Source organism: Podarcis erhardii, assembly GCF_964252035.2.
Source record: "Podarcis erhardii genome assembly, chromosome: 15".
Taxonomy (NCBI): Eukaryota; Metazoa; Chordata; class Lepidosauria; order Squamata; family Lacertidae; genus Podarcis; species Podarcis erhardii.
In genome coordinates this window covers 8,543,186-8,567,175 of record NC_138505.1, presented here as the reverse complement: position 1 = coordinate 8,567,175, position 23,990 = coordinate 8,543,186, and the positions used below count along the sequence as shown (strand labels likewise).

At 47.7% G+C, this 23,990-nt stretch overlaps 1 protein-coding gene across 3 annotated transcripts in view; it reads right to left on the bottom strand.

Moving 5' to 3' along the window:
• Nucleotides 1–10,384: 10,384 nt before the first annotated feature.
• The window catches only part of CREB3L4 (cAMP responsive element binding protein 3 like 4), a 38,197-nt gene continuing 24,591 nt past the window's right edge, over nt 10,385–23,990 (bottom strand). For 2 of the 3 annotated variants that reach the window (XM_081841131.1, XM_081841130.1), the window contains exons 5-10: nt 22,512–22,619; nt 19,856–19,962; nt 16,468–16,536; nt 14,234–14,318; nt 12,496–12,592; nt 10,386–11,637 (exon numbers count right to left, since the gene is read on the bottom strand). In XM_081841131.1, coding sequence (XP_081697257.1) covers nt 11,360–11,637; nt 12,496–12,592; nt 14,234–14,318; nt 16,468–16,536; nt 19,856–19,962; nt 22,512–22,619 — 744 coding nt within the window. In that variant the 3' untranslated portion in view covers nt 10,386–11,359. Of the gene's footprint in view, nt 11,638–12,495; nt 12,593–14,233; nt 14,319–16,467; nt 16,537–19,855; nt 19,963–22,511; nt 22,620–23,990 lie in introns of all 3 variants that reach the window. The other variant, XM_081841132.1, reaches the window with a different exon arrangement.

Sequence of the window (23,990 nt, the reverse complement as noted above, 5' to 3'; positions counted from 1 at the left end):
TGCCTATGCCTGGTTTAGTGCCACTGTCAATTTGGCAGTTGATATGGCAGAAAATGGCACATGGCTATCTTTTCCCTACGTAATGATCCAAAATTCTAAAAGCGCAGGTCTGAGCAAGGATGTTATATAGGACATATTTGAAGGGCGGGCAGGAGAATTTATGATATTCTGAAATTTAGCTGCGATTCCTGCGTTGCAGAAGGTTTGACTAAATGAACTTTGGAATCCCTTCCAACTCTACAATTCTATGATTCTAGGTAAATGTCCTAAAGAAAAGGCCTGGATTGAGCAAATCCTGCCGGCTTTATATTTCTGAAAGCCATTGGTTTATATACTACCGTAACACACTGCACTTTAAGTCTCCCTCCAGCCACTCTGATTGGGAGGGGAGCATCAAAGAAACCCTCCTCTTCTGCCCCCACCCTGCACCTCCCAGATACATAACAGACTGCTCAGCCTCCCCTTGGCAGCTGGGGGGGGGGGGAGTTACCAGGAAGCCAACCCACCCCCTCGACCTCTGCAGCCGCCTCTTCCTTGCAGGAATGTCCAGCAAGTGCTCAAGGCCAGGACAGAGGCAGCAGGGACCAAAAGGAAGGAGAAGGCAGCTGATGCAAAGCTTGAGAGAGAGGGGAGCTGGGGGTCCCACACTACTGCTCTATGCTAGGGGGAGGACAGAGTTTGTCCCCCCCCCACCTCTGCTCTCACCTGTTGCACATAGAGATGTTGGAGGGGGCCTGTTTTCTTATGGGTAGGGGGGAAGTATGGACCCCAGGCCATCCAAGCCCCTATGAAAAGCTACAGCAAGAAGAGCCCCCTTCCCCCCCACCTCTGAGTTAGACCAATGGGGGGGTGCTTTTGTCTTTAAAGATGACAAGGTGACACTGACATACTACTGTCTGTTCTTTAAATCCACAGAAGTTTTCCCCACTCTGTTTATATGGAATCCAGTAGGTCATTGTTTTAAATTATTTTTGTTGGTGTAGGCAGGGAGATTAATTTAACAACAACACCCCCCCCCCAACTACCATCACCTCTAAGTAAATCTTGCCTCATTTCTACCAGTCGTTCTGTTGTTGTCCCCATTCCCCGCACACTGTTCCCTGACCTATTTACTCTGCCTCCCTCTGCCAAGGGCAGGCTTCTGACATGTGGGTGATTACATAAGGGATGGACAAAATCATAAGCATGGATTCCTCCAGAGGATTAGGATTAATCACATCCTGCCAGAAGTAGGAAATTCAGCCAGATTACTGGACCTGCAGGCTGGGTGGCTCTCTAGAGCGCCCCCTGCAGCTAGGAATGTAAAGAGATGGGGCCTTTTTGGTGGTGGCTCCACAGATATGGAATTCCCTCTCCTAGGAGCGCAGATGGCTCCTTCCTTGCAGGCCTCTGAATGGGCACTGAAGACACAATTGTTCCAGATGCCCTTTGAGGAAAGATGCAGTGGACATTCAAACCCAAGGGGGCCTCCCCATGGACTACAAATCCCATCATCCCTGATGATTGGGCCATACTGGCAAGGGCTGATATTCCAGCAACATCTGGAGGGCTGCAACTTCCCCATCTCTGTATAGGGTTTTAACCGGCCAAAGGGTTTGTTTGTTTGAATAGCTGTTTAAATTGGGAAAGGAGTACGACAAGGCTGTGTATTGTCTCCCTGCTTATTTAACTTATATGCAGAATTCATCATGCGAAAGGCTGGGCTGGATGAATCCCAAGCCGGAACTAAGATTGCCAGAAGAAATATCAACAACCTCAGATATGCAGATGACACAACATTGAAGGCAGAAAGTGAGGAGGAATTAAAGAACCTTTTAATGAGGGTGAAAGAGGAGAGCACAAAATATGGTCTGAAGCTCAACACCAAAAAAACAAAGATCATGGCCACTGGTCCCATCACTTCCTGGCAAATAGAAGGGGAAGAAATGGAGGTAATGAGAGATTTTACTTTCTTGGGCTCCATGATCACTGCAGATGGTGACAGCAGCCACGAAATTAAAAGACGCCTGCTTCTTGGGAGAAAAGCAGTGACAAAGCTAGACAGCATCTTAAAAAGCAGAGACATCACCTTGCTAACAAAGGTCCGTATAGTTAAAGCTATGGTTTTCCCAGTAGTGATGTATGGAAGTGAGAGCTGGACCATCAAGAAGGCTGATCGCCAAAGAATGGATGCTTTTGAATTATGGTGCTGGAGGAGACTCTTGAGAGTCCCATGGTCTGCAAGAAGATCAAACCTCTCCATTCTGAAGGAAATCAGCCCTGAGTGCTCACTGGAAGGACAGATCCTGAAGCTGAGGCTCAATACTTTGGCCACCTCATGAGAAGAGAAGACTCCCTGGATAAGACCCTGATGCTGGGAAAGATGGAGGGCAGAAGGAGAAGGGGACGACAGAGGACGAGATGGTTGGACAGTGTTCTCGAAGCTACCAGCATGAGTTTGACCAAACTGTGGGAGGCAGTGGAAGACAGGAGTGCCTGGCGTGCTCTGGTCCAGGGGGTCACGAAGAGTCGGACACGACTAAACGACTAAACAACACATTTGATTTGATGATGATATGGTTTGATTTGGTTCTTGGTTATAATTGGATTTATATATCCTATCCATTCCCCCCTCACCCACTGTATTGGTCTGCAACTTCTTTTCTTTTTTAAAAAATATATATTTTTATTAAAGATTTCTTGGTTTACAAAAGTATGTGCAATCTCAATTTTACAGATCAGTTTCATTTGTTGAGACATAAGTGTCACATTAGGAAGGAAACGGGGGAAGAGGTGGAGGGGGGAATGGTGGGTGGGGTGACGATGCTTCTATTCTACTTAGTGTATGTGTGGGGTTTTGTGTCAGCATCGCTTGTGCGGGTTCTCTTTACTATTCGCTTGTATTCCTTTGGGGTTGGTCTTGGCTGCTTCGCAACTCTGCAAACACATTTAAATGAGTGATCCCTGATTGGCTGGGATGTGTGTCTAGGACAGTGGTCACCTTCCAGATGTTGCTGTACTCCAACTCCCAGACTGGGGCTGATGGGAAATGGAGACCCAGCTGCCAACTCTGTCCTTGGGCCAACTCTGGAAATACGGTTACCAGACCTCAGCGTGTCATCCATAGGGGCAAAGGTTCATTCGCCCGCTCGGCATACAATGAGATTGATGCCCTCCCCTGCCATGAACCCCCTTCTGCCTCCTCAACAGGGCAAAGAGGATGGTCCGTATGCAACAGGAGAAATGGACAGACAGATCTGACCTCAGAAATGTCAACGTTTCCAATGCCGGTAGCAGAATGTTTCAACCTCTCAGGACCTCTGTCGCTGACCTCGCTGTCCCTTTTAGTGCAAATTTCTCGTCATATACACATTCGTTCCACACGCAGGCTTGCCAAATGCACATAAATTTCCACAAGGCATTTTTCTGCAACATAATGTGTTTCTATATCCCGTTTCCAATATTATATGCTATCTTAGGCATGCTTTACTCCAATATATGAATCTTTGTATACATGGCTCTCGGCTGGACGACAGCACTATAAAATTCAGATTTTGATATAAGGATATCAAAATAAGGTCAGCATTTTTCTTTAGCTATAAGGTCAGCATTTTTCTTTAGCTCTTTGCCACAGCAACATATTCTCTGCCTTGCTGCGTTTGGCTCCTTGACTCCTCACTTCTTGATCCTTGGACCCCTGACTTCGTGACTCCTTGCTTCTTGATCCTCGAACCCCTGACTTCGTGACTCCTTGCTTCTCGATCCTCGAACCCTTGACTTCGTGACTCCTCACTTCTTGATCCTCGAACCCCTGACTTCGTGACTCCTTGCTTCTTGATCCTCGAACCCCTGACTTCTGTACTCCTCACTTCTTGATCCTTGGACCCCTGACTTCGTGACTCCTTGCTTCTTGATCCTCGAACCCCTGACTTCGTGACTCCTTGCTTCTTGATCCTCGAACCCCTGACTTCGTGACTCCTTGCTTCTTGATCCTCGAACCCCTGACTTCGTGACTCCTCACTTCTTGATCCTTGGACCCCTGACTTCGTGACTCCTTGCTTCTTGATCCTCGAACCCCTGACTTCGTGACTCCTTGCTTCTTGATCCTCGAACCCCTGACTTCTGTACTCCTCACTTCTTGATCCTTGGACCCCTGACTTCGTGACTCCTTGCTTCTTGATCCTTGGACCCCTGACTTTGTGACTCCTTGCTTCTTGATCCTTGGACCCCTGACTTTGTGACTCCTTGCTTCCTGACCCTCGGACCCTTGGCTTCCTGACTCCTGGCTTCTGGACTCCCGTTCCTGCTTCCACCTTGCCATCTTGCCCCCGGTCCCGACGTCCCCAGCTGGGACTTTGATAGCCCATGAACTGGACCGTGACAATTTGCCTTCCGGTGCGAGCCAAATCAAATTTCTGCCCCCTACCCTGGATCTTCCTGAACAGGTTGTCAAGAGATCCACCCCTGAATGAGATCACCCATTGCCACTTCCATCCAGGGCCTTGCCTCATTAAAATGTTCCACCGCAAACATGGGGCTCATGGATCAATGTCCTCGTAGTGGAGAGACTTGATTGATTCCTCTTCCACCCTGATCTTGAAAATGACTCAAGTCCTTTGCAGCAGCAGCAACTAATGAGGACTCCTACGCCTCTCTCGGCCAAGGGTTTGGGAGCAAGCGATGCAAGACGTCAGGCGCAAGCCGCTTTTATATTATTGCCTGCCATGCTTGACATTTGTCTTCGTGAGATAATAAGGACCCGTCAGATCTATACAACAATTACACGATACGGCAGCGCAGCGGTGATGTCGTTGTGGGGGCGAGGAGGGGGTGATGCGTCAAGAAACTTCTGCAATAAACCGGGGGGTGGGGGGGAGGGCGGCAGGTGAGGACACATTGTAAAACGGAAAGACGGCCCGAAAGAATCAGTCAAGCTCTGCTACCAATTTTATTTACATGAAGACGACATCGCGGGCGTCTCTGCAGAGTTGCCAACTGACCAAGAAGTAAGCCTGACTGCATTGCTCCTGTGTCTTTAACAGAGGCTGGGCCTAAGCTGATCACAGGTATGGAGCTCACATGGGGTGTTTTTTTACATTGTGGGAGCAGAGGAGCAGTGGCTGGCTCAGAAGCTGGCAACCCTGCTTGTCAGAGCATCACACACACACACACACACACACACACACACACCTGTGCTTTTAACAGGAAAAGATGAAAATGGGGAAATAAAATACACACAAGCAGCTGTCTCGCATGAGGCACACAAGGTCTCTCTGGGGGGTAGGATTAAAACGAATGGAGTGGAAATGTCAGAGGAGGGGATTTCGGTTGAACATTAGGCAGGAGAAACTTCCCAATATTGAGAGCGGTTCAGCTGCAGAACGAATAAAATACAGTAGAATCATAGTTGGAAGGGACCCTGAGGTTCATCTAGTCCATGGGTCAGCAAACTTTTTCAGCAGGGGGCCGGTCCACTGTCCCTCAGACCTTGTTGGGGGCCGGACTATATTTTGTAAAATAAAAATAAAAATGAATGAATTCCTCTGCCCCACAAATAACCCAGAGATGCATTTTAAATAAAAGGACACATTCTACTCATGTAAAACTCGCTGATTCCCGGACCGACCATGGGCAGGATTTAGATGTCGATTGGGCCGGATCCGGCCCCTGGGCCTTAGTTTGCCTACCCATGATCTTGTCCAGGGGTCAGCAACCTTTTTCAGCCATGGCCGGTCCACCATCCCTCAGACCTTGTTGGGGGCCGGACTATATTTTGGAAAAATAACAATGAACAAATTCCTATGCCCCACAAATAACCCAGAGATGCATTTTAAATAAAAGGACACATTCTACTTGTTGGAAATCAAGCCTTTATCAGTAGAAACTGGCAACTCTCCCAGGCACCCGGCATGATTCCCTGTTGACCTCCCTGGCTGCATTCCCCAGCAAGATCCAGGTGAGGTCTCGATAGGCGATTCTTCTCAAACGTGAGAAGAACACCCCCCCTTTCCTGCCCCCCCGGGCAGGGGAAAGAGATAGACAGAAATGTATTTACATGCCTTTATTTCTGTCTTTGCAGCATTACAAAAAACGTGACTGCTCTCTTCAAGCTCCAGCAGTCTAGTGACAAACACTTCCTGGACAGGAATAAACGGAAGAGCTCATATTACACTCTGAGCTAATTCCGGTGCTTCGCACTGTGAATTGACTGTCCCTCTGTTTCCCACGGGCAGTCCCAACATTCCCATCATGTTTACTTTTCAAGCTAGCACTTTGCAGCTGCATTGCATCCATATCGTAACACTACTCGTGTAAAAACACACTGATTCCGCCTGGATTGAGGCCTTAGGTTGCCTACCCCTGATCTAGTCTAACCTGCTGCAATGCAGGAATCTTGCCCCCAGTCATCCCTGGGGGGCTCAAACCACCAACCTTCTGGGTCCCAGGCAGAGCCGCTGACTCCCTCCCCAGGTCACTCCATGTGCTGTAAGGCCCACCCTCCTTCATTCAGGAGTACGAGAGAGTTCCTTGCAAGGAGAACCCAGTGCTGCGCTGGATTGTTGGTGTCTAAAAATGGATAAGATGCTTTTTCAGCCGGGGGGGCGGGGGGCGGACTACATTTCCTCCTAGACAACTTTGAGAGCCACATGCCTCAGTGGGCGGGGCTGGGGGCAGAAGTGGGAGGAGCCACACATTACAATAAGCCGGTGTCGGTCAGTCTTCTCGCCTGGGGAGAAAACAGCAAAGACCTGATGAAGAGAGCACAGCAGAGGTTATATTTTCTGAGAATCCTCTGGAAAAATAATCTCTCAAAGGACCTGTTGATGGTATTTTCCCATTGTACTGTGGAGAGTGTATTAACTTACGGTCTGTGTGTGTGGTTTGGGAGCTTCACGGTCAGGGGAAAAAACAATGCTTTCCAGGGTTGTAAAAACAAAAAATTCCTTCCAGTAGCACCTTAAAGACCAACTAAGTTAGTTCTAGGTATGAGCTTTCGTGTGCATGCACACTTCTTCAGAACATGCATGCACACGAAAGCTCATACCTAGAACTAACTTAGTTGGTCTTTAAGGTGCTACTGGAAGGAATTTTTTGTTTTGACTATGGCAGACCAACACGGCTACCTATCTGTAACAGGGTTGTAAAGACTGCGGAGAGAATAATTGGGTGCACTCTTCCCCCCTTGGATCAAATCTATGCTTCCAGGTACCATAAGAAACCTGCAGAGATAGTGCAGGATAGTGCCCACCCTGGAAATTACCTCTTTCAGCTTCTGCCTTCTGGAAGAAGGTACAGGATTATAAAGACTAGGACTAGCCGCCTGAGAAACAGTTTCTATCCAAATGTGAGTTTGGTTTTAAATGCAGTGTAAGGTAGTCTTAATGCGAGCGTATTGTATTCAATTATGGGGTATCAGAGTTTTTAGGGGCTAACCAGGCTGGGATAGCAGGCTTGTGGGTTTTTGAATGTCTGATGTAAATTAATTCAATTTCGTTGTTCTGTATGGGACAATGACAATAAAGATTATCGGATCGGATCATAAGAGAAGCTCGTGTTTCTATTTCCTCAGCGTTGGATCTCTGATCCGCTTGAACCCAGCTAATTTATACAGACAACTCACACCCATCTCTGAGATTCAAGACGGATAATAGAAAGCCCTTCTTCACACAGCCCCATAGTTAAGGTACGGAACTCCTTGCCACCAACTTGGATGGCTGTGGAGGAGGATTGGACAAATTCGTGGAAAAGGTTAAGAATGACCACTAGCCACAATGGCTCTGACCTGCCTCCATGGTCAGAGGCAGTAATGCTTCTGAATACCAGTTGCTGGAAACCGCAGGAGGAGAGAGGGGTCTTGGGTTCGAATCCCGATTCCCTTTGGGGCACGTGGGTGGCCACTGAGAGAACAGGATGCTGGCCTCATCCAGCAGCGATTTCTTTCGGTTCTGATCTCCCCAGCCAGGCAAAAACATTCAAGGAAGGGTACAAAGGAAGGTAGATGGAGAAGGGGGGGGGTAGTTCTGGGAAGAGGTGGGAGTGGATGAGGACTGTGGGCCAGAAAGATCGGCCCTGGAGGGAGCCGTGCATGTTTAGTCTGGAAAAGAGGAGACTGAGATAGGATAGTCATCTTCAAATCTCAAGAACTGCCCCGTGGAAGAGGAAATAAGCTTGTTTTCTCTTGCTCCGAAGGTTAGGACTTGAACCAGTGGCTTCAAGTTGCAAGAAAGGAGATTCCGGCTGTCAGGAATGAGCCAGCTCCCAGTGAAGGTTTGCAGCCAACAGCAGAAAGCAGCCAGGAACAGAGAGGCTTTGATGTTAGTCAGACAGGGGAGAGCTGGCAGCTGCAGACCTCGGCACTTTCTGACCCTGACGGAAAAGGCAATAGCTGAGAGCAGGCTAGAACACAGCCAAAGCTTGCCGGAAGCACAATCAGGTGCAAATAAACTCAGAGACAGCCTGTCAGGTGTGTGTGTAGGAGCCAGGCCCTGTGACCAATAGGACTTCGCAGGACTGGGGCCTACCTAAGTTTGTTCTGGAGAGGCAAGGTGCGGCCGCACAGGTGAGGCCGATTGGTAACTCACAGCACCTGGTGGCAAGAGCCAGGAAGGGATATAAGGTCAGCATTTTCCCTTTGGCTCTTTGCCACAGCAACACACTTCCTGCCTTGCTGCGTTTGGCTTCTTGCTTCCTGATCCTTGAACCTCGCCTTCTTGACTCCCTGCTTCTTGATCCTCAGACCCCTGACTTTCTGTCTCCTTGCTCTCTGACCCTAGGACTCTTGGCTTCCTGACTCCTGGCTTCTGGACCCCCATTCATGCTACATCACCGCCATCTTGCCCACGGTCCCGACATCTCCTGCCGGGACTTTGATCACCCGTGAACCGGACCGTGACACAGCCTCTCAGAGCTGGAAGAAGTTGGAGCTGATCTAGTAAGTCCGAGGAGTCGGCGAATGGGAGGGTTGTTAGACAGGAAGCAAAACAAGAGACGTAAGGGTCGTAAGTTCAGTATCTGCTGGAGACGCCGGAAGGAGTCTTCAGAAGGGTCAACTTGAGTGATGATGCCGGATGCTTTGTTAGAGCCACCCAGAGCTATCTGTTTGTTTTTGCAATAAATCCTCCTTTTTAATTAGCTATGCTTACTGTGTTATCAAGCTGAGAACCTGGACTCCTGACAACATCAGGAAGAACTTTCTGACAGTAATGGCAGTTCGACAGTGGAAGGATCTCCCTCGGGAGGTTGCGGAGTCTCCTTCCTTGGAGGTTTTTAAGCAGAGGTTGGATGGCCATCTGCAATGGATGCTTTAGCTGAGATTCCTGCACTGCTGGGGGTTGGACTAGATGACCCTCAGGGTCCCTTCCAACTCTATGATTCTATGATTTGTCCTCTGGGGCCAAGGCCTGAGCATCAGAAATTGGTGAGGGCTCCCTGAATGGTTCAGTAATCTACGTTTGGCTCACTGGAAAGAGATGAGCTCATTTCAAGAGAGGGAGATGGTTCTGTAAACTAGACCTTCTGCACTCCCGTTCCCCTGCCGCCACCTAAAAAACAGAGATTGCCTCTCGTTTGTCTTGCCACGTCCTTTTGAGTGCCTTCCACAATATTCTCCTGGGATATGACTTCATCTTTGAGTCAGGCTTTGTCTGCCATCCTCTTTCATCCACCCTGTTCTCTCCCCCCCCCCCCAACCACCTTAGTGCTAAGTTGTCTGGGTAGTCTTAAGAACATGGGTAGGCAACCTAAGGCCCAGGGGCCAGATCTGGCCCAATCGCCTTCTTAATCTGGCCCGCAGATGGTCCGGGAATCAGCGTGTTTTTACATGAGTATAATATGTGCTTTTATTTAAAATGCACCTCTGGGTTATTTGTGGAGCATAGGAATACGTTCATTTCCCCCCTCTTCAAAATATAGTCCGGCCCACCAATTGGATTATGATTCGGATATGTTGATTGGCTGTTTTTATTGGAAAATCAATAAAAATGATTTTAAAAAATATATATACATATATATATATAGTCCAGCCCCCCCACAAGGTCTGAGGGACAGTGGACTGGCCCCCTGCTGAAAAAGTTTGCTGACCCCTGTGTAAGAACATGGGTAGGCAAACTAAGGCCCGGGGGGTGGATCCGGCCCAATAGCCCTCTAAATCCAGCCTGCGGATGGTCCAGGAATCAGCATGTTTTTACATGAGTAGAATGTGTCCTTTTATTTAAAATGCATCTCTGGGTTATTTGTGGGGCATAGGAATTCGTTCATTTTCCCCTGTTCAAAATATAGTCCGGCCCCCCCAATTATGATTCGGATATGTTGATTCGCTGTTTTTATTGGAAAATCAATAAATTTGCTATATCTATTGATATCAATATCGATATATAATGGTCCAGGAATCAGCGTGTTTTTACATGAGTAGAATGTGTCCTTTTATTTAAATTGCATCTCTGGGTTATTTGTGGGGCATAGGAATGCGTTCTTTTTTTTCTTTCTTTTCAAAATATAGTCTAGCCCCTCACAAGGTCTGAGGGGGCAGTGGACCAGCTCCCTGCTGAAAAAGTTTGCTGACCCCTGCTTAAGATCATAACATAAGAACATGAGAAGAGCCCTACTAGAACTTGCCAAAGGCCCATCTAAGTCCAGCATCCTGTTCTCACAGTGGCCAACCAGACCCCTATAGGAAACCATCAAGCAGCAATGAAGCCCTCTGGTTTGCCTGGAATGTGGGTTCTTTGCATGCATGGCTACTATACAAAGCTAAGAGTCACACCCATTGCTTCACTGCACCGATTCTTGCCTCCCATTGCACCCACCATTGTCATGCAGCCCCCAAAGGGTTGCCCACAAGGCACTGTGTCTCCCTTTGGCCAAAACCAGCACCCTATCCCCAGTTTAAAGGCACAAGAACATAGCAGAACCAACAGCAGAACACAGCGTTCTCTTCATCCAGCCCTGTCCCTCCTAAAACGTCAAGCTCCAAATCTCCAATTTTTTAAGAGAGAGAGGGATAGGTGCTGGGGCTCGCAGATGCTCCTAAACTCCAAGCGGCAACTTCTCTGATCCTGTGCTTGTTGCATTTAACTTGGCAACAAGAGGCGAGCGGGAATCCACTTTGCGCATGCTCTGTGGCTCTCCTTGATTGCTTCCCTATACATCCTGGGGGCTCAGCCAAAACTGGCATAAAAAGCCCCTAATTCTAGTCTCCCTAGAACAGCCAGGGAGCTTCCTCAAAATCTGTTCTCTCCGCTAGAGATCTTAGGCTGCTTGTGCCATCCCAGACAGGATCCCGGCTGGATCGTGTGCCCCAGGAAAGGAGGAACAGCACCAAGATGGATTCTTGGACGCCCTGCTGTGTCTTTTGCCTGGCAGAGCAAATCCCCAGTCTTTGCTACATCTCGTCTGCGTGGATTTGCTTTGTAGGGTCTTTCTCTGGCTTGTGCCTCCTAGAATTAGTTTCCTTGACATCGCTCGGTGACCCTGGATCAGACGTGTTGGCGATCACGGTCTCCCTGGTGGTGTCAGGGTTACCAGCAGCCGCTGGGTCCCCGTCGCCGGCGTCCTCTCGGGGTTCTTCCATTTGAACACGCGACGATTCTGGGCTGCGGGTGGCGGGAGACTCGTCCGGACCAGAAAGGCTGCCCTTGGTCAAGATGTGTCGGGAAATCACTAAAGGAGATGGAAAAGCTGGTTAGGGGACCTGGGTGGCGCTGTGGTCTAAACCACTGAGCCTCTTGGGCTTGCCGATCGGAAGGTCAGCAGTTCGAATCCCCACAACGGGGTGAGGTCCCGTTGCTCTGTCCTAGCTCCTGCCAACCTAGTAATTCTAAAACATGCCAGTGCAAGTAGATAAATAGGTACCACTGTGGTGGAAAGGTAAACGGTGTTTCTGTGCGCTCTGGTTTCCATCACAGTGTCCCGTTGCACCAGAAGCGGTTTAGTCATTCTGGCCACATGACCTGGAAAGCTGTCTGTGGACAAATGCTGGCTCCCTCGGCCTGAAAGCGAGATGAGTGCCGCAACCCCATAGTCGCCTTTGACTGGACTTAACCGTCCAGGGGTCCTTTACCTTTTTACCCTATCTCACGGGTAGGCAAACTAAGGCCTGGGGGCTGGATCTGGCCCAATCACCTTCTAAATCTGGCCCACGGACGGTCCGGGAATCAGCATGTTTTTCCATGAGTAGAATGTGTGCTTGTATTTAAAATGCATCTCTGGGTTATTCGTGGGGCATAGGAATTCGTTCATTCCCCCCCCCCAAAAAAAATATAGTCCGGCCCCCCACAAGGTCTGAGAGACAGTGGACCAGCCCCCTGCTGAAAAAGTTTGCTGACCCCTGCCCTATCTTATCAGAGACACCACAGAATCATAGAATTTGGAGAATATAGAATATGTAGAATATTTGGAGAATATTAGAATATAGAGTTGGCAGGGGCCCTAAGGATCATCTCTGTCCTCTCTTCACACACACTCGTGTTCTTCCTCTCTTGACACCCTCATCCCACTTTGCCCCCCCCCCATGATTACCTCCAGACGGCTTGTAGTCATCCCGGCTAATCTGGGTCCCCCCAAAGAAGGAGCTACAGCTGGGCAGGATGAAAAGCCCAAGGGAGAAGATGATGATCTGGAAGCGGAAGGAGAGAGGGTTGATTTAAGCGCTGAAGAAACCACATGGGTGTAAAAGCAGGGATACGTAGCCTTTGGCCTTCCAGGGTGTTACTGGACTACAGCTCCCATCATGCCTCACCATTGCCCATGCTGGGAGCTGTCGCTGCTGGGAGATGGAGTGCACCTGGAGCGTAAACTGAGTGATAGTCGCCATCAAATTCATTTATATCGATTACTTGCTTCCCTCGCCAAAGTGACCCGAAGCGACTCTGAAATATACTCGGAGTCGAGTGTGGATTTCATGCTCTTTATTCAGCTCGTAGTGGTGAGGAGGAATGGAAGTTGCCCCAGAATGTCTGCTTTATATACATTATTTACACAATGGGCCCCACGTGATTGGCTAATTCCGGGATTCTCCTGTAGGCCAATCAGGTTGCGGATAAACTTCCACCTGGAGCTGGATTGGGTGGCTCCCGTGGACCAATCAGACTGCTGCATTCTGGATCCTATTGTTCTAGGACCAATCATAGAATCATAGAATCCTAGAGTTGGAAGAGACCACAAGGGCCATCGAGTCCAACCCCCTGCCAAGCAGGAAACACCATCAGAGCACTCCTGACATATGGTTGTCAAGCCTCTGCTTAAAGACCTCCAAAGAAGGAGACTCCAACACACTCCTTGGCAGCAAATTCCACTGTCGAACAGCTCTTACTGTCAGGAAGTTCTTCCTAATGTTTAGGTGGAATCTTTTTTCTTGTAGTTTGGAACCATTGCTCCGTGTCCGCTTCTCTGGAGCAGCAGAAAACAACCTTTCTCCCTCCTCTATGTGACATTTATATATTTGAACATGGCTATCATATCACCCCTTAACCTCCTCTTCTCCAGGCTAAACATGCCCAGCTCCCTTAGCCGTTCCTCATAAGGCATCGTTTCCAGGCCTTTGACCATTTTGGTTGCCCTCCTCTGGACACGTGCCAGTTTGTCAGTGTCCTTCTTGAACTGTGGTGCCCAGAACTGGACACAGTACTCCAGGTGAGGTCTGACCAGAGCAGAATACAGTGGCACTATTACTTCCCTTGATCTAGATGCTATACTCCTATTGATGCAGCCCAGAATTGCAGAATTGCCCAGAATCAGACTGCTGCATTTTGGATCCTATTCAACTCAGTACATAACAGACTCCCAGACACAATACAAACACTAAAACCAATTTACAATGAAGCCCGTCCATGCATATAAATACAAGGCCTTAGGGATCCTGTCCCATCAAAGCCACATTCAAACCAAACCATGCCTTTATAAAACCACCTGGGATCCTGGGAGCTGTCATTTTGTTAAGGGGGCTGAGAGCTGTTAAGGAGACCCCATTCCCCTCCCAGAGCTACAATTCTCAGAGTTCCCTGGGAAGAAGAGGGGTTGGTCCCCCCCTTTTTAAACCACTCTAGGAATTCCCAGGGAGGGGGAACACTGAAAAGGGCCTCCCACCTCTGTATTCTCTCCCCCCCCCGAATTTTTGACACCCCCTCCAAGATACATCACTCCAAATCTGCACACCCAATGCAGTTCTCTTTTGAAAAATGATTTTGCCAGTATTGAGTCTTATCGCCAAGCATGACCATCCCCACTTTGCTCTCTGTCCCCCCCCCCCCCAATTTACCACGAGGCAAGTGCTGGTCTGGGCTGCCTTCGTGGAGGTCTGTTTGATGAGTCCTTGTAGCTTCTGAAGCTGACCCAGCAGGGACCTGTAAGAGGAAATGCGTCTGAGTCTCCCATGTCCAGATCTGGAGCCAGAATGTTTGCCACATGCTGTGTGTGAAATCACTGCAGAATAACTAGGTCTATTGTCTATTGCTCACCTTGCCAACAAAGGTCCGTATGGTTAAAGCTATGGTTTTCCCAGTAGTGATGTATGGAAGTGAGAGCTGGACCATAAAGAAGGCTGATCGCCGAAGAATTAATGCTTTTGAATTCTGGTGCTGGAGGAGACTCATGAGAGTCCCATGGACTGCAAGAAGATCAAACCTCTCCATTCTTAAGGAAATCAGCCCTGAGTGCTCACTGGAAGGACAGATCCTGAAGCTGAGGCTCCAAGACTTTGGCCACCTCATGAGAAGAGAAGACTCCCTGGAAAAGACCCTGATGTTGGGAAAGATGGAGGGCGCAAGGAGAAGGGGACGACAGAGGACGAGATGGTTGGATAGTGTTCTCAAAGCTACCAGCATGAGTTTGACCAAACTGCGGGAGGCAGTGGAAGACAGGAGTGCCTGGCGTGCTCTGGTCCAGGGGGTCACGAAGAGTTGGACACGACTAAACAGCAACAACAACATTGTCTATTGCTGCTGGCTAAATGGAACCTTCCCATCCACTTTTCCCCCAACAGCGTTTTGCTATCCTTGAACTCTGACAATGCCTCTTACTTTAAGGTTACCAGACGTCCCCGTTTCCCAGGGGACAGTCCCTGGATTTACAAATCAGTCCCCTGACAAAATCCATCTATTTAGTATGAAGTTGAAAAGCGTCCTCGGATTCATTGAAAAAAATCTGGTAACCTTGTCTTACTTGCCTGGAGGACAGAGCTGTGTGTACTTGCGTGTATATCAACCAGCTGACTAACATTCACATTTCCTTGCCTACTTTTGCCTCTGGCACCCCAAAAACTAGCATGTGGCCCCTGGAAGGTTGTGCATAAGAAAATGTGGCCCTTGGCTTGTGAAAAGGGTTCACAAACTCAGATATAAAATGCCAATTTGGTCGGATATTGTTATGATGCTTTGTGCCTTTTATAAACGGAAATAATAATAATAATAATAATAATAATAATAATAATAATAATAATAATAATAAAAAATAGTAACATAATTTTATTTATATCCCACCCTCCCCGGCCAAAGCCGGGCTCAGAGCGGCTAACAACAGTAAAAATAGCACAATTTAAATAAAATCATTGTCAATTAATTAAAATATATTCTAAAATCAATTCAGAATCAAATTAATGGCAACTATTGGGCTAGAGTTCTATGAGGATTACAGAAGGAGAGAGCGGGTCAGACTGTGCCTTGGCCAAAGGCCTGGTGGAACAGCTCCATCTTGCAGGCCCTGTGGAAAGATGTCAAGTCCCACAGGGCCCTAGTCTCTTGTGACAGAGCGTTCCACCAAATCGGGGCCACGGCCGAAAAAGCCCTGGCTCTGCTTGAGGCCAGCCTAACCTCTCTGTAGAGACACGGGTAGCGCTGTGGGTTAAACCACAGAGCCTAGGACTTGCCGATCAGAATATTGGCGGTTCGTATCCCCGCGACGGGGTGAACTCCCATTGCTCGGTCCCTGCTCCTGCCCACCTAGCAGTTTGAAAGCATGTCAAAGTGCAAGTAGATAAATAGGTACCACTCCAGCGGGAAGGTAAACGGTGTTTCCGTGCACTGCTCTGGTTCGCCAGAAGCGGTTTAGTCATGCTGGCCACATGACCCGGAAGCTCCCTCGGCCAATAAAGCGAGAGGAGCGCCGCAACCCCAGAGTCGGCCACGACTGGACCTAATGGTCAGGGGTCCCTTTACCCTTTACCTTTAACCTCTCTGTGGCCTGGGATCTCCAAGATGTTTTCATTTTAAGTCCATAAGGGCCTCTGTGGGACATACCAGGCGAGGTGGTCCCATAGGTACGGAGGCCTAGGCCATATAGGGCTTTAAAGGTTAAACCCAGCACCTTAAACCTGATCCTGTACTCCACTGGGAGCCAGTGCAGCTGGTATAGCACCGGGTGAATGTGATCCTGGTGTGATTTACTGGTCTTCTGGCAATTAAATTTCAAGTGAAACTTTCCCAATGGACACTATCCTCTTGCCTGCTGGTAACAAAAGGAAGGACCTTGCTTTCAGGGGGGCAGTAACAGACTTACATGTTGTGGGTCTCTAGTTCCTGCACTTTCTTCCTCAGTTCCTGGTTCTGCACAGAACAAGCTGCTACCCTACCGAGGAAGGAACAAGGGGGAAAGCAGTTAAAATTCCTCACCTGTACATTTGTATTTTATCATCTTTTTGTAAAACACACACAACCAAACAGCCTGCACACACTGGGAAACTCTGCCACAGATTGCAAAGAAAGGTGAGTTGGTGACGTCACGGATGCTAGCCAATAGGCACCTTTCATGGTGGAGAAGATTCTCCCAAAGTTGTTGAACTCCACCTCCCACAAGCCTCAGCAAAATATGGCCAACGGCCAGCGATAATGGGAGCTGGAGTCCAAACAACCTCTGGAGAACCAGAAGTCCCATTACCCCTGACCTAGACGTATGTCCCAGCCTATCAGGGATCACATGTTAAATGCATTTGCAGAGATGTAAAGACGGGATGGAGAGGATGAAGGAGTTGATGCCCTTCCATGTCACCCAAAATTAGCTGCCTGAGGCCATGGCCTCACTCTGTCTCAGGGTAGTGCCGGCTGTCTATATAGGCACATGTTGTGCTAGTATATGCTTTTTTGTTAACCTGGCTGGAGAACCCCACTGCAGTCTTTAGAGAAGTGTGAATTCCAAAGGAAGGCTGTGTTCTGGTTCATGCACTGTTTTTGTGTTGTTTTTTTAAAAATATATGTTTACTAAAGATTTCTTGTTACAGATAGGTAGCCGTGTTGGTCTGCCATAGTCAAAACAAAACAAATTCCTTCCAGTAGCACCTTAAAGACCAACTAAGTCAGTTCTTGGTATGAGCTTTCGTGTGCATGCACACTTCTTCAGATACACTGAAACAGAAGTTTCCAGACCCTTCTATATAGTGAGAAGGTGGGGAGGGGTATTACTCAGAAGGGTGGTGGGAATGGGTGATTGGCAGATAGCTGTGATGAGCCTGTTGACGACTCTTAACGACTGCCATAGGTCTTACAGGAAAAAGCAAGGGGTGAAAAGGTGAAAAATGGCTTTGTCATGTATAATGAGATAAGAATCCAAGGTCTTTGTTCAGACCAGGTTTTTCCATGGTTTTGAGTTTGGTGATAAGTTGTAATTCAGCAGCTTCTCTTTCCAGTCTATTTCTGAAATTCCTTTGTAGTAAAACAGCTACTTTGAGATCTTGTATAGAATGTCCTGGGAGATTGAAATGTTCTCCTACTGGTTTCTCTGTCTTGTGATTCCTGATGTCCGATTTATGTCCGTTTATTCTTTGGCGTAAGGTCTGGCCTGTTTGTCCAATATAGAGAGCTGAAGGACACTGTTGGCATTTTATGGCATACACAATGTTAGACGATGAGCAATTAAATAGTCCCGAGATGGTATGTGTGATGTTGTTGGGGCCAGTAATGGTGTTGTCCGGGTGTATGTGGCAGCAAAGTTGGCATCTGGTTTGCAAAAGTATGTGCAATGTCTCTTTTTCCAAGTTACATTTCTACAGATCAGTTTCATTTGTTGAGACATTAGTGCTACATTAGGAAGAAAATGGGGGAAGAGGTGGAGGGGGAATGGTGACTGGGGGTGGTGTCAGGTGGCGATGTTTCTATTTTACTTAGTGTATGTGTGGGGTTTTCTGTCAGCATAGCTTCTGCAGGTTCTCTTTACTATTTACTTGTACAGTGGTACCTCGGGTTACATACGCTTCAGGTTACATACGCTTCAGGTTACAGACTCCGCTAACCCAGAAATAGTGCTTCAGGTTAAGAACCTTGCTTCAGGATAAGAACAGAAATCATGCAGCGGCATGGCAGCAGCAGGAGGCCCCATTAGCTAAAGTGGTGCTTCAGGTTAAGAACAGTTTCAGGTTAAGAACAGACCTCTGGAACGAATTAAGTACTTAACCCGAGGTACCACTGTATTCCTTTGGTGGTGAGTGAGGTTGGGTTTGGCCCAGAACAGGGGTCAGCAAACTTTTTCAGCAGGGGGCCGGTCCACTGTCCCTCAGACCTTGGGGGGGGGGGCAAAATATATTTTGGAAAAAATATATATGAATGAATACCTATGCCCCACAAATAACTCAGAGATGCTTTTTAAATAAAAGCACACAGTGTACTCGTGTAAAAACATGCTGATTCCTGGACCATCCGCGGACCATATTTAGAAGGTGATTGGGCTGGATCCAGCCCCCGGGCCTTAGTTTGCCTACCCATGGCCTCGGTTGTGGTTGGCTGTCTTTGACTAGCTGTGGTAAATTTTGTTTTCGTGTGTGAGTGGGGTCTGTGCGTGTTTTTGGATCAGGTTAGCCAGATTGATTCGTATGCTGTTGGCGGGTTCTTCTTGTTGTCTTGTTGGGCTGTGTATGTGATAAACCATACCGGGGTGAAGTTGTCTTCCTCTGTTTGTCCCCGTGTCGGTTTCAGATTGTTGGTTAGTTTTTCTAATAACGCTATCTCCCATACTATTTTAATAGGTAAAGGTAAAGGGACCCCTGACTATTAGGTCCAATCGTGGCCGACTCTGGGGTTGCGGCACTCATCTAGCTTTATTGGCCGAGGGAGCCGGCGTACAACTTCCGGGTCATGTGGCCAGCATGACTATGCCGCTTCTGGCGAACCAGAGCAGCACATGGAAACGCCGTTTACCTTCCTGCCAGAGCAGTACCTATTTATCTACTTGCACTTTGATGTGCTATCAAACTGCTAGGTTGGCAGGAGCAGGGACCGAGCAATGGGAGCTCACCCCGTTGCGGGGATTCGAACCGCCAACCTTCTGATCGGCAAGTCCTAGGCTCTGTGGTTTAACCCACAGTGCCACCCACGTCCCTTATACTATTTGATACAATTGGTCTATGCTTACTCCTGACAGGTCTCTCCAGTGTCTGGCTATGATTCTTCTGGCTGCTGAGAGTAACTGGGTTATGAACTCTTTGTGTTGTGAGTGGGCATTATTGTCTTGGAAGATGTTTAGTAGGGCCAGTTCTGGGGTCGGTTCATGCATTGTTAAGTGCAAATTACCGTATTTTTTGCTCTATAAGACTCACTTTTCCCCTCCTAAAAAGTAAGGGGAAATGTGTGTGCGTCTTATGGAGCGAATGCAGGCTGCGCAGCTATCCCAGAAGCCAGAACAGCAAGAGGGATTGCTGCTTTCACTGTGCAGCGATCCCTCTTGCTGTTCTGGCTTCTGAGATTCAGAATATTTTTCTTTTCTTGTTTTCCTCCTCCAAAAACTAGGTGCGTCTTGTGGTCTGATGCGCCTTATAGAGCGAAAAATACGGTAGGTAAGTTCACCTTTGAATTCAAATTGGCTTGAATTTCTACCCTGTGCCTTGTGGTTGGGAGTACAGGAAGGGGAATCTGGGATGCAAAATGAACAGGGGTCCCCACGCCACAGACCCCACTCTCACCGGCTCTCCAGCCCATCAATATATTCCTTCTTGCGACGGCGGCTGTCCTGCGCAGACTGCTTGTTCCGGATTTTCCTCCGCACCTTCTTCAGGATCCGTTCCTCTGCCTGTTGAAGAGGGTGAGGGGTGAGAGAACCTTTTAGATGCACACAGAGCTTGGGGACGAGCTTGAAGCTCACAGAATATAGTTCAGAAATCCCCAAACTATTTGCTGAGGAAAATATGCTTTGGAATTATATACCCAATACGTGGAACCTAACAAAGGGACAATATGAATGGACTCTCTGCGCCCATACTATGGCCAAAAACACAAGTATTGATGAACTGGAGGAATAAAACTGCATTTCCCTTCAACGATTGGATAGAAGGTATGTAAAAACTCACAGCACGTGAACATATTGTACATAGTATACACACAGGCTTGTCACGAACAAATTTAATGATATTTGGAATCCATTTCTATAAACATTGTATTAAGGTTGGATCTATACACAGGAAAACCGCCCACTATAAATACCGTAAGTCAGAAATTAGATGTTATAACGAAAGGAAAAAAATGCTATGGAAAATCACATTTTTTTTTTACACTCCAGCGCCATCTGGTGTTGCATTTTTATAACGCGTTCAAAACGCTGTTTTTTGACTAATGTAGCTGAGTCCTAGATGAAATGTAGGTTAACTAGAATAACAAACTTGTAATATCGATAAGTTCTGTTTTTGTTTTGTATGGGTGTTATCTCTCCTTTTCCTTTTCCTTCCTCCTCCCCTTTTCACGTCTTATTTTACACTTACAATTGTATACACATTATTTTTTATCTTTCAATAATCTATCTACATGTCCACGAACTACACCTGAAAGTCACTGCTGGGTGAACATGAGTGGGGTGACTGGGTGAGCCAGGGTGTCGTAGCAGTTAGCATGTCTGACTTGGACCTGGGAGAGTCCAGAGTTCAAATCCCACTTGGCCATGAAGTTGGCTTGGTGTGACCTTGGGCCTAGTTACTGCCCCTTGGCCTAACCTACCTCTCAGGGTTGTTGTGGAAATCTAATGAGGAGGGGGAAGAAGCAGGTACAGAGCTCCTTGGAGGGAAAAGGTGAGATATAAATGCTATAAGTACAGTGGTACCTCGGGTTACATACGCTTCAGGTTACATATGCTTCAGGTTACATGCGCTTCAGGTTACAGACTCTGCTAACCCAGAAATAGTGCTTCTGGTTAAGAACTTTGCTTCAGGATGAGAACAGAAATTGTGCTCCGGCGGTGCGGCGGCAGCAGGAGGCCCCATTAGCTAAAGTGGTGCTTCAGGTTAAGAACGGACCTCCGGAACAAATTAAGTACTTAACCTGAGGTACCACTGTAAATAGATTTTGGGGTATAGCTTTGCCTGATTCCTAGAGATCAGTTTTTGTGGTTTTCGCACTTTCCGAACAAAATTCAAAGTGTTGGTGCTGACCTTTAAAGCCCTACCTCGGCCCAGTATACCTGGAGAAGCATCTCCACCCCCATCGTTCAGCCCGGACACTGAGGTCCAGCGCCGAGGGCCTTCTGGTGGTTCCCTCATTGCGAGAAGTTAAGCTACAGGGAACCAGGCAGAGGGCCTTCTTGGTGGTGGTGCCTGCCCTGTGGAATGCCCTCCCATCAGATGTCAAAGAGATAAACAACTACCTGACATTTAGAAGACATCTGAAGGCAGCCCTGTTCAGGGAAGTTTTTAATGTGTGATATTTTAATCTTTGTTGGAAGCTGCCCAGAGTGGCTGGGGAAACCCAGCCAAATGGGCGGGGTACAAATAATAAATTACGATTACTACTATTACTATTTAGACACTTTGGGGAGAACTCGACAGGGACAAGACTTGCATTGCTTGGCTCCGCCTCTCATTTATTCTAGCCCCGCCTCCTGGTAGTCTCCATGCCTTCCACTCCCCAGTCCCAATGGGCCACAGTCAGGGCTGGATATAGGTTTGATGAGGCCCTAAGCTACTGAAGGTAATGGGGCCCTTTATATGTCCAGCTGTCCTTTGTCAACAACAAATTGTCACTGTTTTTTGTGTTGAATATATGCTATATGGTAATTTATGGACCTAATAGGTATCTAAAGCCATTTGCACATAACAAAATATGTATTTTGTCAAAGTAATTGTTGAACTGACATACAGTTAAGAAGTACTGTATATTAATAGTGAAATACAATTAAAAAGAAGCATATTAATAGTGAAATAATTACCAGTGATATTTTAGGAAGCAGGCTAGCAGATGGGTCCCGTTATTTACATCATAGGAGCCTACACAACACAAAACACTGTTGCTGTATGTAGGTTTTATTTTATTTGTTTTTTATCTTATATTTTGGAAATGCACATCCAGGTTTCCCCCCCTTTAATTTTTTGGGGGCCCCCAAGAGAGTGGGGCCCTAAGCTATAGCTTGTTTAGCTTATACGTAAATCCAGCACTGGCGACAGTACCTGGTGGCTAAATAACTCTTAATGTAGCATTAAAAAGAGATAAAAGCAACATGCACATATTTTTTTTAAAAAAATTAAGAAATAACCCAAGGAGAGCTACCAAACTGGATGAAATCCCTGGGCATCTCGACTGGTCTCCATTCCTTCTGGGATGGGGAAAATGTCCCTGCTGGCTTCTGCAGCCACGTACCTTGGTGAGGGGGAGGTCCGAGCACAGCAAGACCCCTTCCTCGCTCAGGAGCCACTTCTCCTCCTCCGTCAAGTAGAGGCCCTGGAGTTGCAGTGGCTCAAAAGGATCCTGCCCCACAGCAGAGGAAGAGTGTGTTAGCTGCCTTGTGGCGTTTTCCCTCCTAGGTGTGTGACATCATACTGGGTCATAAGGAAAGGGTTAACTACAGTGGTGCCCCGCAAGACGAATGCCTCGCAAGACGAAAAATGCGCAAGACGAAAGAGTTTTCCGGTTTTTTTAGTCGTTCCGCAAGACGAATTTCCCTATGGGCTTGCTTCGCAAGACGAAACGTCTTGCGAGTTTGTTTCCTTTTTCTTAAAGCCGCTAAGCCGTTAATAGCCGCTAATAGCCGTGCTTCGCAAGACGAAAAAACCGCAAGATGAAGAGACTCGCGGAACGGATTAATTTCGTCTTGCGAGGCACCACTGTAAGGGTAAAATGATTAACCAATAGGAACCCAAGGGGAGGAGTTAGAGTTAGAGTTGTTAAGAAGTCAGTCTGGAGTTAGAGAAGGCAGAGGGAGGATAAGTCTGTGGGTTGGGCTAGTGTGATGTGAGAGAATCTGTTAAGAGGAGTCAGTTAAACAGTTGCGATAATCAGTCAGAAGGTATTAGGAAGGTGTAGGCCGGTAAAGAAACTAAGGTTAAGAAACTGACAAGAAAAATTATCTGAAACCATAAACTTGTTAATGCTTATAAAATAAACTTGTTTATTTGGTTTGATGCTAACAACTGTCTGGACTCAGTGTGTACCCGAGAGAAACGGGTTGGTGGCAGCAGGGAAGCGAGCACAGTGGTGGCAGAGGGATCAATAGACCGTCAAACGTCCGGGGACCCTGTGTGATCGCCACAACACCCCTTTGCAAATCACCCTCTCTCGGGGAGATAGTTCTTTTGGGACCTGCTTCGTTTCACAAATGGGGTCCTATTGCATCATCAGCCAGGATTCTCGTCTGCTGTCTGGATTGGCCGGAAAAGAGGCCCCCTAAGCATGTGCAAGGGACGCAAGTGGCATTGTGGTCTAAACCACTGAGGCAGGGCTTGCCGATCGGAAGGTTGGCGGTTCGAATCCCCGCGATGGGGTGAGCTCCCGTTGCTCGGTCCCTGCACCTGCCAACCTAGCAGTTCAGGTGCAAGTAGATAAACAGGTACCACTCCAGCGGGAAGGTAAACGGCGTTTCTGTGCGCTGCTCTGGTTTCACCAGAAGCGGCTTATTTATGCTGGCCACATGACCCAGAAAAACTGTCTGCGGACAAACATCGGCTCCCTCGGCCAGTAAAGCGAGATGAGTGCCGCAATCCCAGAGTCGTTTGCGACTGGACTTAACTGTCAGGGGTCCCTTTACCTTTACCTTTTTTAAGCATGTGTAGAATGCGCCACGATGGCATTTTGGGTGCCAATGTGGAAATACCACAGGACTAATCACAGGCCTTCCATGAT